General features: G+C 49.4%; 1 protein-coding gene across 3 annotated transcripts in view; it reads left to right on the top strand.

Moving 5' to 3' along the window:
• PDE4A (phosphodiesterase 4A) overlaps positions 1-15742 on the top strand; it is an 878869-nt gene that overhangs the window by 495261 nt on the left and 367866 nt on the right. The window contains exon 1 of one of the 3 annotated variants that reach the window (XM_069231819.1): positions 307-1785. The exons of the other annotated variants lie outside the window; for them this stretch is intronic. Within the exon in view, the coding sequence (XP_069087920.1) occupies positions 1673-1785 (113 nt within the window). The 5' untranslated portion in view covers positions 307-1672. Of the gene's footprint in view, positions 1-306; positions 1786-15742 lie in introns of those variants that run through there. 3 annotated transcript variants of the gene reach the window in all.

The raw sequence follows: 15742 nt of genomic DNA, 5'->3' as shown, positions 1-15742 counted from the left end.
CCTCTGAGGGCGGGCGCTGCCAGGAACAGGCAGGGGAGCCCTGCGGTGAGACTGATCTTGCAAAGCCAGTGTAAATCTGGAGACCTCTGAGGGCGGGCGCTGCCAGCTGCAGACAGGGGAAAGGTGCAGGGAGGCTGATTTTGCAAAGCCAGTGTAAATCTGGAGACCTCTGAGGGCGGGCGCTGCCAGCTGCAGGCAGGGAAGCCGTGCGGTGAGACTGATCTTGCAAAGCCAGTGTAAATCTGGATACCTCTGAGGGCGGGCGCTGCCAGCTGCAGGCAGGGAAGCCGTGCGGTGAGACTGAACTCTTCCGCCCCCTGCCGCCGCCCGTCCCGCACCGCCACCTCCGTGTTTTGCATCGGACATCTGCAGCGAGCGCCGAGGGCTGTGCTGAAGCGGCCGGGCCGGCGGGGCTCCTGCTCGCCACAGCGCTGTCTGCAGTCGGGCCAGCGGGTCTCCTCGGCGCCTAGGGTGGGTCGCTCCTCTGCGGGTCCTCTGGAGACTCTCAGCCGGGTGCACAGCTAGTAACACTCTCCGCGCAGAGTTGTGTCGGTCCTGCGCCTCGTTCCTAGAGTTTGGCCAGTCTGGAGCAGGGCTGGTACTCCCCTTAGACTTCGGTTGACCTGGAGTCGGCTCAGTCCCTGGCTTGGTTGGTCTTCTGCAGAGCTGAGATGGTTCTGTCCTCAGATGAGGCATCTTGCCTGAGTCGGAAGTTTGCATCTACCTAAGTCGTCACTCACGTCGAGTTACTCTGCTCCAGATTTGAGGTGATCTTGACCTAAATGAGAACACTCCTGATCGGAGATGGGCACGTCCCGTTCACAGATGGGTCAACCTTGACCACAGTTCAGATGGGCTAGTCCGCAGTTGGATCAGTCTTGCTGCAGTTGCATTAGTATTGCCAAAGTTGGGTTGGTCTGGCATAGTCTGGTCTGCAGTTGGGTTGGTCTGGCGTAGTCTGGTATGCAGTTGGGTTGGTCTGGTTTGTAGTTGGTAAAGTCCTGTTCACAGTGGGGTTGGTCTTGTTCACAGTAGGGTTGGTCTTGACCACGGTTCGGTTGGTCTTGCTGCATTTCAGTTGTTCTTGCTGCTCTTGACCTGTTCTTCCTACATTTGAGCTGGCCTTGTCGCATTTGAGTTGCTCTTGTCTGCCCAGGGATTGGTCTTGCCCACATTTGGGTTAGTGTTATCCGCAGTTCGGTTATGCTTGTTTTCAGTTGGATTGATCAGGTATGGAGCTGGACCGCTCTTGTTTGTATTATCCCCATGTGGGAGGGTGGTGTTACCCCTTGTTAGGTTGCTGTTTTCCTCTGTTGCGTCAATCGTGTCCACAGATCGGTTGTTTTTAACGCAGGGTGTCAGTCTTGGTCTTTGCTGTGATAAGCTCAACTATAGTTGCGGTTGTCTTATCCATGGTTTTGTTGGCCTTATTCCCATCTGAGTCAGTCTTGGCTTTAGAAGTGTTAGTGGTCTGCACAGTAGGGTCAGTGAGTGGTCTAGTCCACAGTTGTGTTACTTTTGTTGGCAGTTGTGTAGATCTTGTGCCAAAGCTATCCGTCTGATGGTTCCCCTCTTCCACCGCACTTGGGTCGGTTGTGTCCATCTCTTTGGTGTTGGGTCTGGGTTGCCGTCCAAACGGTTTAGTTTCTGAGTTGCCGGCGGGGCCGCCTTCATGCCATCCAAGGACTTCGTCCGGCTCCTGGGACCCAGCGGGGCTGAGGTGGACATGCACTTCTCCTTCAGCGAAGAGGACATCCGGCGCCATCGGTTCTCCAAGTCGGTGAGGTGAGTAGGACATGATCAACAGGTTGATGAAGTGACTATGTACCGTTTGAGTAACTTAGGGGAGTAAGCATGAACAGGTTGTAAAAGTAACTGAGGGGAGTTTTTCCTTTCCCATGTTGGTGCAGCGGGTAGGCATGCGAATGCCACGCTAGAGAGATAAGCCCGGTCTCTCAACGGGCCGGCCGCTTTCTACTGTCCGGTCCCCGGTTATGGGGTTAGGGGGCCTGTTGCACAGAACTGTGATCAACCTCTGGGTTACAGGTTCGAGTCCTACTGCATTACAGACGTTCTGTAAAAGGAATGTGATGCGGTTATTAATAACACTTGTTAATCAAGCGCCAAGAGGTGGTTGCAGTGTGCGGTATGGACATTGTTAATTTCATATCATTAAGGAACTGAGTGTTGGGGTGCAAGTGGCAGTAGTGACCTTAACGCGACCCCACTATAACGCGATACATTTTTCTTCCGCCTCCCTGCCAGGTTGTTTTAAGTTTGTTGACGGAACTAAATCGCATTTCCTCCAGTGTGTGCCAGGCCTTTTTACCCACTTAAGTAAAAACTCTGATGTCACTGTGTGCGCATGCGCATTCCGATTGCCCTGCTTCGGGCCACGATTCTGGGCTGTAAAGTAGACTTAAGGGGCTACATGATAGGGTCAAGTCTACAGCACCCTGTGGAGGGGGCTCCTCATATCACCCGGATACCGCCACACAGGGCAATCTATAAAAAAAACCTGAGAGGAAGATTTACACCTCATAGGCATTTATGATTAGTGGAGGAGGTTTCAGAAGTAAGGAAGCTAAAACACAATTCTTTTTGCCTAAACATTTGGGTCTTTCCAGTCTGAATGATATGTATCCGTCAGCCTTCCCACCACTGTTTCCGCCGCCCCCTCTTTCTTCCTTCTCCCCAGCTCCCCCCCCCCCCCACCCTCTTCCCTTTCCTACTAAGACTGATAACTCGCGGCAGAGAGAGAGACAGATGTTTGGATAGACGAAAGTACCATACAGGACTCTTCCCTCAGTCCTTTGTTTATGTCTCCTATAGCAGTATAGCTCCTCTCTTCTATCCTGCAGTCGGCGCTTTGAGACAGTTTGCGCGGGTTCCAGCAAGGGTACGGGATAGATGCAGGGAGAGAGCCGCCACGACGCATGCTTGGCTCTCGGAGCGAGAAGTAAAGGCGGGATCCATCAGTTTTATTTAAAAGTTGAGTGTAAAGTTTAGTGGTGGTGTTGAAGAGCAGAAAAGTCTAATAAATATGGGAACTGGGGCACGGGGGTGGGGAGGGGTTGAAGCGACTAGCCCAGGGTCACACAGTTTGGTCATGAGGGAATTCGACTTAAGAACTCAGATCTGTGGTCCAGACCACATTTCCTTCAGTTATTTGAGTTATGCCTCAGAAGGTGTGAGTGGGGCGTGCTTGCAGTATACATACTGTGGGAAGCGGCCCGGTCCTCTTTTGAAAGGCAATGCTGGGCCTTCTCACCTAATGTTTTCTCTACTTTAAAGGAGAGCAGTCTTTTCAAACGTATAGCCCATAATTACAACTTTCAACCTAAGCAAGTGATCAGTTAGTGCTGTATCACCCCAGCTCAGAGGTACTCTTTTTAGGTCGAGCGTGCAAACGCTCTGGCCTGTTGTAATCTCTGTGGGCTTATAACCACGCACACCCATCACTATCACTCGTTCATGGGCTTGCCTTTTAAAAATCCTTTGTTATCATAGGTAAATGCTTTAAGTTTGTCCCTCCTTCGGGCAGTTTTGTTACCGCCTTGGCCAACAGCCCTGTTACATGGATATGTTTGACTGCGAGCGAACTTCTTTTTAGGGTCGAGCCTGCGTTGCATGCGCTCGCGCATGCGTATCGCAGCGAGACTCTTTTGTATTTAGAAAAGGGCTCGGAGCCCTGTCAACTTCACGTCAGTGTTTTTTATTGGTTTGTGGGCTTGCCTAATAAAATCTGCTTGCTTTCATTAGTCGAAGGCAGGCATAGCTCATTCCTTTTCCGGTGGCTAGCCCTCCTCGAGCGCAGCGTCCAAGTACAGAAAACATGCGAGGCTCGCTGTTTTCCATCGGGCTTGTGGACTTCTTTTTCTCTAATTTACCAGCGTGATCTCGTTTGCGAGAAGTCGAGCGCTTTACATAGTTAATTTCACTTTTACGGGTTATGTACATAAATGCACTTTTGCCCGATAAGAGAAAAGTCGGGTTAGGAGTTTACAACGCGATCAACTCTAACATGAGCAAACGTGAGACCCGTTGCATTGTAAATGCTTGTTCCTTTTGTGTCTCTCCTTCGCACTCATGCTCATGGTGGCTGTGGCGCTTTGGACCGTCTCGCTTATGTCAACTGTTTTACTTTTCATTTTCAATTTATGTGGCAAGAAAAGTCTAGTTAGGAATTTACAACGCTAATAGCTCTACCTCGAACAAATGCGAGACCCATTGCATTGCAAATGCGTTTTACTTTTTTTAATTTACCCTGGAAGGATGAAAGTCAGAGTTAGTTTTGCTCGCACTAGACCGCATGGCTTGTGGGTTATGCACATCTCTGCAGTAGATGCATTAATCAGCTGAGCTACATTGCCAATATTTAACATTGTCTGCAGTTTTAAATTCTGAATACCAAAGTTGGTGATGGAAGCGATGAGGTAGCGTTAGGTAAAAAATAACGTTTTTTACTGCCTTAAAGTTCTGCAAAGTAATCTTATTTTACCTGCTAACATCAACAAAGCAGCACAAGAGATTTGCATCAAGAAGGTTCACAAATTACCAGTATGCAATATTTTTAGGTGTTGAGGGCTTGATTGTTAATACAAAAAACACCTTTTCCAAGCTTGCTAAAGCTTTTAATTTTTTTTTTTTGTTATGCCTGATAATTCTGTGCATGTGAGTGTTGCAAATCTGTGGGTGCTGCAAATCATGCGTTTTTATTGTATTAGGCTTTTGTGGTTCAAACCAACTATTCATGTCTCTGCTGTTTATTACTTTTAGCTGTATTTCTCGAAGTGCTGTGAACAGGAAGTAAGGTAGTATAGAAGCAGATGCCCTGGTTGGGTTATCATGCTATCTAAAAATAAGCAAAATGGATAAACAACAATAAACTGATGTCCTGGAGAAGTCTATTGTCACTTTATACAGATGCAGAAATGTTAACTATGTTTTCATGAAACTGCATATGCTCATTCTTTTGTAAATGTTACAAGTTCACAACCTCAGATATGTTATTCAGTTCCGCGTGTACTGTCTGTAGGAGGAAATCACAAGTGGTGTAAATAAGTGAGTGTGGCTAAAAGAGTACCATCTGGATCAGAGGTCTGCTTGGTGAAGCTCACTGACACCCTCTTAATTTGAAAAGTAGTAGAAAACTGCAAGGTGAACCTCCGGGTCAGCGTCTGTTGCCGTCCACAGTGTAGTTCCTCCTGCTTTGGATGAACTGAGAGCCTGCCTGACTCTCAGTTTGAAGCCCACCTCCACCCCCAGGCTCCTGCCTGCACCTACTGGCCATTTGCAAATATCTTCTGACTCTCTTTACTACTTCCTTTTACTTCTGCCTTTACTTATGCTTCTCACTTGTTTCTTTTTCTGCCTCTTTTTCATTTTTCTCCCTCTTGTCTCTTCTCCCTCCTGTGTTTTTCCCCACACCACTGCTGCCCCTGTGGCCCTGCCCTGTGAATTGCTTTTCCCGCCCTCCCAGCTGACCGGACCCCCCGCCTCCCTCCCCTGCTTAATGGGGGCCGTGCATAGTGGGCGCTGCTGGCGCGCCAAAGGCAAGCACGTCTGCTCTCGTCTGTGCCTGGACCGTGCCCGGCATCACAGACCCTGGCTCTCGCCCCATCTGCCAGTTCGACGCTAGCACTCTACGCGCCCTCAACCCGGGAAGATCAACAGCCTGCCACCAAGCCGAGCCTAGAAACACCCATGGACCTTTTTCTGGTCACACCTGCTCTAGCACCCTCCAAGGACCATTCCATGATCCTGCACCAAGCACGTACAGCCACCTCAAGTGCATACTCCTCAACACATGCTCCCTCGTCAAGGTCGTAGTAGAAGTCTTGGACCTCCTTGACTCAACAGCCCTGGATGTCGCCTTCTTCATGAAGACTTGGATCACTCCCACCGCTACCACAGAAATCAGCACTACCATCAAGGACAACTACAAAATCATCCACAAGGACAGAGCCAGCCGGCCTGGAGGAGGCATTGCCATCATCTACAAGAACAATCTCCGCCTAACTACCACCATTGAGTCGCAGTCAACTCACAAGCACTTACATTTCCAGATCCAGACCAAACCAAACACCTCCCTTTGTGGCACCCTCATCTACAGGCCACCCGGACCCCGACCCCAGTCTGTGAAGAGATTCCCGACGTCGTCGCCCCCCCAAGCGCTCCCCTCCTCCAACTACATCCTACTCAGTGACCTCAACTTCCACCTTGGTACCCACAATGACCCCCAACACCTCAAATCTACTAGACAACCTCACAACTCTCGGCCTCAAACAACTTGCCAACGTCCCCACCCAAAGAGCCAGACACATTCTCGACCCCGTTTTCTTAGCAGGGGACAACATCACCATTTCCCACTCCTCCAAGCAGCATTGGACTGACCACAAGTGCATCCACTGTACCTACACAAAGAACACTGCATGCCACTACACCCTGTACCCCCGGCAGACGCCGGGCAACGTCACGGAAGCACAATTAACCCACGCTCTCAACCACTCCCTCCTCCCGGACGCAAATGAAACTTCAAGCAATCTACACCGCTGGCTCTCAAACTGCGCAGACAACGTAACCCCCCTAAGGAAAACAGCAGGGAATCGACAGAGCAAAACATCCAAGTGGTTTACGACAGATCTACAGGAATTCACAATCCCTGGGACAGATACCTCTTCCATCCCTCCCTCCCTCCCTAGACCTCTGCAATGAACTCACCACCTTTTTTCACTGTAAGATCCAGGGCATCTATGAAAGCTTCAGGAACCAAATCCCGCCAGCACCATTCACCACCACGGACCTAGCACCTCACCAGATAATGAACTCCTGGACCCTCATCACCATAGAGGACACCCAGAGACTGATAAACTCCATCCACACAGGAGCACACTCGGATCCATGCCCTCATCACATCCTCAACCTGGCCAGCGCCACCATATCACTGGTGCTCTGCTGAACCATCAACTGATCCTACGAGACTGCCACATTCCCCTCAAATTGGAAGCACGCCAAAATCAGCCCACTTCTCAAGAAACCCACCGCTGACCCTAGGGAGCTGAAGAACTACAGATCCACCTCTCTGCTCCCTTTCATAGCCAAAGTAACGAAGAAAGCCGTCAACCAGCAACTCACTGAATTCCTTGAGGCACACCGTATCCTAGACCCATCCCAGTCCAGATTCCGAAGCAACCACAGCACTGAAACCGCACTCTTAGCAGCCATTGACGACATATGCATCTTACTTGACCGGGGAGGAATGACCGCACTCATCCTCCTCGACCTCTCCTCCACATTTGACACTGTCTCCCACTCCACCCTCTGCGACAGACTGCACGATGCCGGCATCTGAGACACAATCCTGGATTGGATCAGATCTTTCCTCACTGGAAGAACACACAGGGTCAGACTACCGCCGTTCACGTCAGAAACTAAAGACACTTGCTGCGGAGTCCCCCAAAAACCTTCACTCAGCCAGACGCTTTTAAACATCCACATGACCTTGCTTGCCAAGATCACCTCTCCCTGTCCGATGACTCTGCTCAAGCCAAGATGAATTTTCACAATGGGATGAGAGCAGAGGCCAGCTGCCTCAAGCTCAACTCGGACAAGAGAGAGATCCTCGTGATCGGCTCCACCCCTTCTGCCTGGAATGACTCCTGGTGGCCCACCGCTCTGTGTAACGCCCCTGCCCCCACTGACCATGCGTGCAACCTGGGCATCATCCTGGACTCCTCTCTATCGAAGACCCGCCAAGTTAACTCAGTCTCTTCGTCATGCTTCCACACCCTCTGACTCCGGCAGAACATTTTCAAATGGATTCCCTGTGACTCACGGAAGACAGTCACCCACGCACTCATCACCAGCAAACTGGACTATGGCAACGCACTCTATGCTGGCATCCCCAAGAAACTTCAGTCGAGACTACAAAAGAGTCCAGAATGCAGCAGCCAGACTCATCCTGGACATCCCCTGACACAGACACATCTCCTCCCACCTCAGAGACCTACACTCGCTCCCAGTCAACAAGCTTATCACATACAAACTCCTGATCTACACATACAAGGCACTGCACAAAATAGGACCAGCTTACCTCAACCACCGCCTCACCTTCTACGTACCCAATAGGCATCTCCATTCCTCCCAGCTCGCCCTTGCATACAGCAGGAGGAAGATCCTTCTCCTCCCTAGCAGCCCGGACATGGAACATACTGCCTCTCAAGGTCATGCAGACCGCATCACTGAAGCAGTTCAGGAAGGACCTAAAGACCTGGCTCTTCGACTGAGCAGCACGCCCACATAGAGCGCCTTGAGGCCCTATGGGTGATTAGCCGCACTCTTGAAATCCTTGATTGATTGATTGGTTTTCCTTAAGGTAGAATGCAGGGACCTAGAAGGCAGGTGGATATTAAAAGAGACTCTGTGGCGTAGAATCTGCTGCGGTACGTGTCCATAAGCAGGCGGAATAGCTCTCCGGGGCAGTGCTCTGCCTAAAACCTTTGATTAAAACTCTGTTCGTTTTACTAGAACTCTGGAAATTCAAGAAATCTAACTTCAACGAGTGATTCACGCCAGGATTGATGTGCATTGAGTGAGCTGAGCCAGAGAGACCCACGGTTTAGAATATCAGGGGTGCAGTTTGACAGGAATGAGCTGCACTGGCACTGCGCGGGCACTGCAATAGCACGAGCACTGAGGGCCACTGACAGACCGCCATCCGCAGTAACGGGGCCACGCCAGGTCATACTGTGTGCGTGACCCCAGGACTGGCACGCCTCTGTGCAGCATGGATAAAGAATGCCAAGCTTAGACTGAGTGCGTGTATTTCTAAGGGAGCAGTGGCCGAGGTATTTGAGGACAGATGGCTCTTGGGGATGAGGAGGCTGAGGTGTTTTGTTCGAACTAGGCCTGTCCACTAGTGGCGTGTGGATTACAGAAGTTTGCCGTTGCTGTCTAGTAAACTCGAATATTGGTCGTATTAGGTGCAGTGTGTGTGCGCCATCGGCGACGGAAAGGAAGTCTGTCTTCAGTTTTCATTTTTTGTATTATTATTATTATTATTATTATTATTATTATTATTTCTAAACTGAAAATAACAGGTATCACTTTAACCCAATTCACTAACACCCCTTTAATCATGGATTTCAACAGCAGGCACACGGACCCATGAACAACCTTAGCAACAGTTTTCAATTTGACCCTTATTAACTGGGGGGGCTGCTTTCCTTGGGCCCTGATTGCCTGGAAGCGGTATGCAAAGGAAGAGGGCGCGGGTTCCCGCAGTGACGTGGCAAAGGCTCGGTGGTGCGGGGGAGCTCCAGGGGCCCCCTCAGCACAGTACACTGACCTCCCACCCCCCAGGTGAGTCCGGAGAGGGGGGCTCCTTCATGTACTTTGGAAGGGGAATGGGCTCAATTTTCGCTACGCTGTTGGGCTCCCGGGAAGGGGGGGCCTAAGGAACGGGGGTGGTCTCGCCCCTACCCTTCCGAGGAGGCCGCAGTGTTACTCGTGATTACGCGCAGTCAGTGCGGCTACGAGCAGTCACTCTCTGTTTGATGTGGAAGGCTGAGGGCTCATCCGAACTGGCACCGGGCCTTGTGTACGCCTGGGTGAGCACTGCATCTGGGGCAGGGAGGGGCCTGCGTCGCCCACTCTCTGCCCTCGCCCGGTGTTCTGACTCTTGGCGCTGGAATGTTTGCTTTGCTCACTTCTGTTGATGCTCACACGAGTGTGTGTATTTGGCCCCCTGCGGGGCTTTAAAAGACTTCATACCGGGTATTGTCTTCCTCCGCCGCACCCACCTCATAGGGGCGGCCCCTCCCCCTGCACCGCACCCAGGCCTCCTGTCCGCAGCCCTGCAGCGAGTGCACCCTGAAGCAGCTACAATCCTTTCTCTACAGACCATCCACTGCTTTAAATGGACCGGTGCTGGCGGGTACTGAGTACCTGCACTTCTTTCATTTGAAAGGAAAAAGTACCTTCACTTCGCAGCAGGGGGTCAGTACGTTTAATGGGAGAGTACTAGTACTTTTCATTGGTAAACAGCTACTCTGGGGTAGTGAGTACCACCATGTCTAGATGTTAACTTGAAGCACGGCCGTTCAGCACTTCTCAAAGCTGTGTTCGTCTAACTCTGCAGTGACATCCTCAAACCACCCCCCACATCTCAGCCTGACGTTCTGCACCGTGCAGTACCTTAACTGCACTCACCCCGCATCTTCAGCCCTACCACTTCTGCGCTGTGCCTTTCTCGTACAATGCACAGATGCATTGCATTACAGCATTTCTATAGCGCTTACTACTATCCTTGTGTGGGGCGCTGAAGTGGTTGCCTAAATGAGTATGATGCTACCCTATGTAGGGTGCGTGGTTGGAAGGATGCTATTTTTGTTTTGAGGCTGAATGGGAAGTGTTTCCCTGTCATGTGTGACGACCACCGAGGTGCGGTTATTGTGCTATGGGACGCAGCACTTCGTAGTGTGTTGGACGATGAGCTGTAAGATGCAGCCCCGTAGCACCTCTAACACTGACCCCCACACGTAACCTCCTCTCTGCACACTACAGGGCCACAGATAGCACTCTCCACTCATGCGCCTACCTGCTTCTCAGGCCTGTCGCTTCTCCTCAACACCACACCTTCCACACACCACCACCAAACACCAGGCCTACCTAAAACCTGCAGCCTGTGCACCGTGCATTAGCTTGGCGCATGCACCCCTCTGCACAGTAGTGTGACAAAGGCCCCCGCAGTGCAGCTCCAGGATGACCCCCTCAGCACATTACTCTGTGCACCGGCGGCAGGCCCCAACTGGGTCCATGGGGAAGGGGGCCCCCTACAGGTGCTTTGCAGGAAAGGGGAGGGGCTTCAATTTCGTTACGCCGCTGCCTCATGCCCCTTACACCTCTGCACCCACGGTAGCCCAAACACTGCACTCTACCCTCGGACTTCCATTGCATCTCATACCACTCACATCCTTGTTCTCCGGTACTTCCAACCCTGCACCCTCCGTATACATCTGTTGGAAGATTTTCAAAAAAGAAATTGAGGGAAATGTTATTCTATTGACTTATATGGAACGCAGAGATCATTTTAGTCTGGAGGCAGCTAAAATATGCAGTTTTTGGTTTAAAAATCGGGAAGCCTCTCGCCTGAATCTGGTCTATTGCAATGTACGTCAAAAGTGTGATGAGCTAAGACATGCCGTGTCGCATGTCAAGCTCGGCTGAGGAAAGGTAGCTTCTGTGCTGTCAGACGGACACCTACCGGCCTACCACTCATGTCTGACTGAAATGCTGGTTGGAGACGTAAACATGAGCAACATTTTTACTTATGGTGCTACCGGTCATCTGATTGCTCCCCCATAACAAGGACATGTATATTCTTCTGGGAAAAGTGTTGGGACAAGCAATAGCAAACTGAGACTGTATGGGTAAATCTGGGACTTCTGGTCACCTTAGGTTTTGTGACAGTGTTTTATTCATTGAGTCATGACATTAAAACTCTAGTTTGTGAGAGATGTGGCCAGAGAACTTTAGCTTTTGCTTGGAATGGTGGCTCAGGCTTCGTAGCCAAGAATCCAAGGGCTGGTGCCATTAAGCTGCACAGGGGTATCACTGCCTCACTGAAGTGGCTGGGGCGTTGGTTTGTGTGCCTCCAGCTCCCCTACACTTGTGGGGTGCGTTGTCCTCCTCAGAGTGCAAATTGTTTGCCCGCTGGCTGTGGGAATGGCACCATCTGTATGCACTGCATGGTTGAAGGGGCTTCTAGGGGCTAAAAGCCTGTGGGACTTGAGGTAGCAGTCTCACTTCCTGTCCCCCAGGATGCCTCCCAAAACCCACGTGTACCATTGTGTGAAGAATCTACCCACTAAGATTTTCAGGTTGCTGTTTAGGGGAAGAAGTTAGTGTAGAAATATACCAGTTAAGATGGGGTTGGTTTGGGGAGTTTATCTCAGTATTGTATTTGTTGCACCAGTTGTTCAGTAAGGTGCTTGGGGAACTTTAAATCTTGAAGTTTAGCAGGTTAAGGGCTTCAATTAACAACTTTGTTCCTGGCCAAATGCAGGTTAATACTTTTGGTGACCCAGGGCAATGGGACCGTGTCCCTGATCTCTGTGCCCGCAGCCCAGGAGATGAAGGGTAAAATGTAAGTATGGAGTCTGCAACAGGGTGTCTCATGGTGGTTGCCCAGATCAAACGCCAGAGTAATGGTGGTCGAAGGTAGTTTGGGCACATGAACACAAGAACGTTTTTTCTATCTTAGACATTCATTTTAAGGGTCCTTGAAATGAAATGGGGTTGAGGTCTGTCCAGTATTGGCTTAGCCAACTGCTTGTGTTCTGGGTTGGAGCATTTCTAGCCTCCAAAAGTTCAATATTGTTTCTCGTAGAAAGTTTATGATTGATGTAAATATTGTATTTGGGAGTTTTGTTTTGTTTCACCATTTTTTAGATTCCTGTGCTAGGGCGAAATAACTAATTTAATCAATGCGCATGATAAAATTGAAAGCATTTACTATTTCTTGTAAATTAATATCTCCCATAGTTTCCAAATATATACTTCATTTACGTGTGTGTGTTTTCCAGGTTGAGCAGGGGTCCCAGTCTTTCTTATGCTCAACCTGAGCCTTCTAGCAGCCGAGATATCAAGTGCAAGTGTTAAAAATATGTGGATGCTGTTCTGGCTATGTGGCATGTCTGAGCTATGTTGGAACGTGTGTGTGATGTTCTGTACAAGGTGTTCTTTTAGTTGTGATGCGAATGTCTCCTTAGTGGTTAGTGTTGTCAGGAGCATGTGGTTGCAATCATCAGGCGTTTGTCTGTGCTGTATTGAATAAGAAATTATTTTCTGTTTTGTTCTTTTTAGGACGATAATTGGTGGCTCTTAGAGTTGTACGTCATACATCTGTTTCTTATGCGAGATGTCATTGGGATTGTTGCCTGTGGTCAAGAGCTTGAGGGTTTTGTGTTTCTTCACCCCGTGCTCATGTTTTTCGAGCTCCATTGCTAGGGGCCCTGTGCAGCCTTCCTTGCAGGTGTCCTGGGGTTTTGTAACTGAGACTTGGCTGTTTCTGTGAGAGTGGTTGGTCATGCATTGCTTGTAGCTAAAGTCCAACTTGTGCAGCCCCTTTGAGACCAGAGTGTATTAAGGAAGGCATACAGCCTTTAGTCTGATATGTTAGTGCTTTCATTGTGAAAGGAGTCACGCGTTAGGGGATTTCTAGGATGTTAGGTTAGTGGGAGCGGGGCCGTTGTGTGTGTGGCAGGTGAAGTTAGTGTTTGGCGTCCTGCTCTGTGAATTCTTTCTCCCTGGCTTGCACGCGTATTCCCTAGGAGTGCAGGAAAAATATAAAGAGCGCTACTTACACGTGAGGGTCTCAAGGCGCTTAGGGGGGTGGGTGGGCAGGAGGGTCACTGTTCGAACAACCAGGTTTTGAGGTTCAAATGTCTGCATGAAGAGTTTTGTGGTTGAGGTGGATGGTATCCGATATACATCGCCTGATGCATTTCAGGAGCAGCGTTGTGGATTGCCTTGTGAGTTATGCGTAGGGCTTCGAAGGCAAGTATTCGGGCGCCGGGAAGCCACACAGCGCCTTTGGTGCAGGGAGATCTCAGCTTTTGTTTTGTTTTAGCGTAGAGGTGTGAAACTGTGTTTTGAATTCCGTGCGTCCAAAACACTGACAGGCTGACGCAGAAATCATTTGCACAGTGTTGTCTAGAGAATACTGTGACTAATATTGTGGGATCGCATTGGGTAAAATGTAAGAATAAGGATATTGTTTGAAAGCGGCAGAGCGAGGATTTGACTGCCTTGTTTATTGGAGTATCAGCAGGAAATTGACATTCGTGAAGGCCCTAAAATGTTTTCGTTCCTGGGGTGTCCAGTGTAGGTTCAAAAGGGCCAGATCTAAGCCAGAGTTTCAGGATAACCACTAAATATGCATATAGTTCCATTCCGATCCATTGTATTTAGAAGTATTTAATGTGGATATCCTGAAAATGTGTCATTGACCACCGCCCCTTTGCTGTATTGCTGCGCACTATGCCCGAATGCTAAAGGACCTAATTTAAAGGCCCTCGGGATTATCTAGGTCTCGTCACTGAGCTTGAATTGTGTTGAGAGCCCTAGCTGTTTCCAGCGCCCCACGTCCCTCCCTCAACACAAACACATTTTGCCTTTCATGACCCAACCTTTTCAGATGGGCCCTGGGGGCAGTCTCCTCCCAGGTCTCGGACCACTCCTCTGTGGCAGGAAGGTGTCTCTCTTCGGTCCCACATGTTGAAAGAACAATTTCTGGATTTCAAGGAACCGATTAAATTGAGACCACCATTTTTTTTGTTCCAGGAAGAGATTATTAGCTCGCCGCCCAGCTGTGTGATGTGAAAGATAAAAACACCTCCCCGCCTTTGATTCCGAAATACACTGCCTCCAACAGTTTTATTGCACATTTAATAGGAATTGGGGAGCAGATGTCCCCTTGTGAACGATTTGCCTGAAATCTGTTTGCTTCATTTTCGGAGCAAGAATTCCTCATATAGCTAGTCAAAGCTTTCCGAAAGTTGAGAGCCCCTTGATCCCTGTATCATCCCCTCCCCCCATCACACCCCCCCGCCCCCAAGACTCACACTGGCTATAGTGCCAACCTGGAGTTTTCCCGGTGAGCTGCATGCTGGGTGACTGTTTTCAGAACCAGTGTGCTGCCAGGCACAATAGGGAATTAGATGTAGGTGAAAGTTCAATAACGCGGGAGGAATTTCGGGAATTTAGCTTTACACTTGTTACCATTATGCCGCTTAATGTACTTATGTGCTGCTCGGGGTAAACATTTATCGCAAATGGCGTAATTTGCTGCAAACATTTACTGCAAACCCAAAGCAACAACCGATGTGAGCAGTTGTTTGTGGTGTTTAAAAATGCTCTCTTTCCAAAAATTGACACGAGGATGAATTTCGTTGTAAAATAAAGTGCTAGATGACGGATCTGCATTTTGCGTAATTTCGCTGTAATTATACAAAAGCAAATTACTCAAATTTCACACACCCAAGTCCCTAATGGCCCCGTTCTAGTCACGGCCTCCTGGAGAGTGGTCTGGTTTGAACATTTGTGCCAGGGCTCTATTTGGTTTACAGTCCGTGCCGCCCCCTTAACATGTGATGTGGCTCAATGAATGTCAAAATTGGTCACAGGGTGGTGTATTAGGGGATTAGGACGGTCGCAGGACCAGCGCCAGATCACCATGACTCCTTGCTTAGGCTATCAGTGTCGACGTCCCCCCCAACCCCCACCCTCCCGGGGCCCCTTCACACTGAGTGTGTTCAACATGGTCTCTGAAAAAGCACCAGGCCTGGGAGTTTGAAGCTTCCAACAGTTGGCACAGTAAGCGCCCACCATTAATCTTTAGTGAGCTGTACTCATACCTAAGTGAGGTGAGAACTTATGTTGAGCCTCTCATTTCAGTGAAATGTGACTGTTGTTGGAATGTCCATGGATTTACAGGACCTGCAGGTGTTTTTTGTTGTATCTTAAGAAACAAGCATTGCCGAAGGCAAGAGTTCTTAGCTCTGAAAGGCCAAGCCATTGCTTTTGATAGAGCGGTCCGTACTAATAATTTTACCTGTGTTCGGACGCTCTTTAGGCCGATGAATCTTTTGACTAAGTGGAACTCTCCGTACTCTTATATCGATCAATTGCATCAAATCAATAATTAATAACGAACATAAGCAATACCTTGATTAACATA

Source organism: Pleurodeles waltl, chromosome 4_2, assembly GCF_031143425.1.
Source record: "Pleurodeles waltl isolate 20211129_DDA chromosome 4_2, aPleWal1.hap1.20221129, whole genome shotgun sequence".
Classification (NCBI taxonomy): Eukaryota; Metazoa; Chordata; class Amphibia; order Caudata; family Salamandridae; genus Pleurodeles; species Pleurodeles waltl.
The sequence above is the reverse complement of the archived record's forward strand: the minus strand, read 5'-3'. Positions and strand labels throughout refer to the sequence as shown.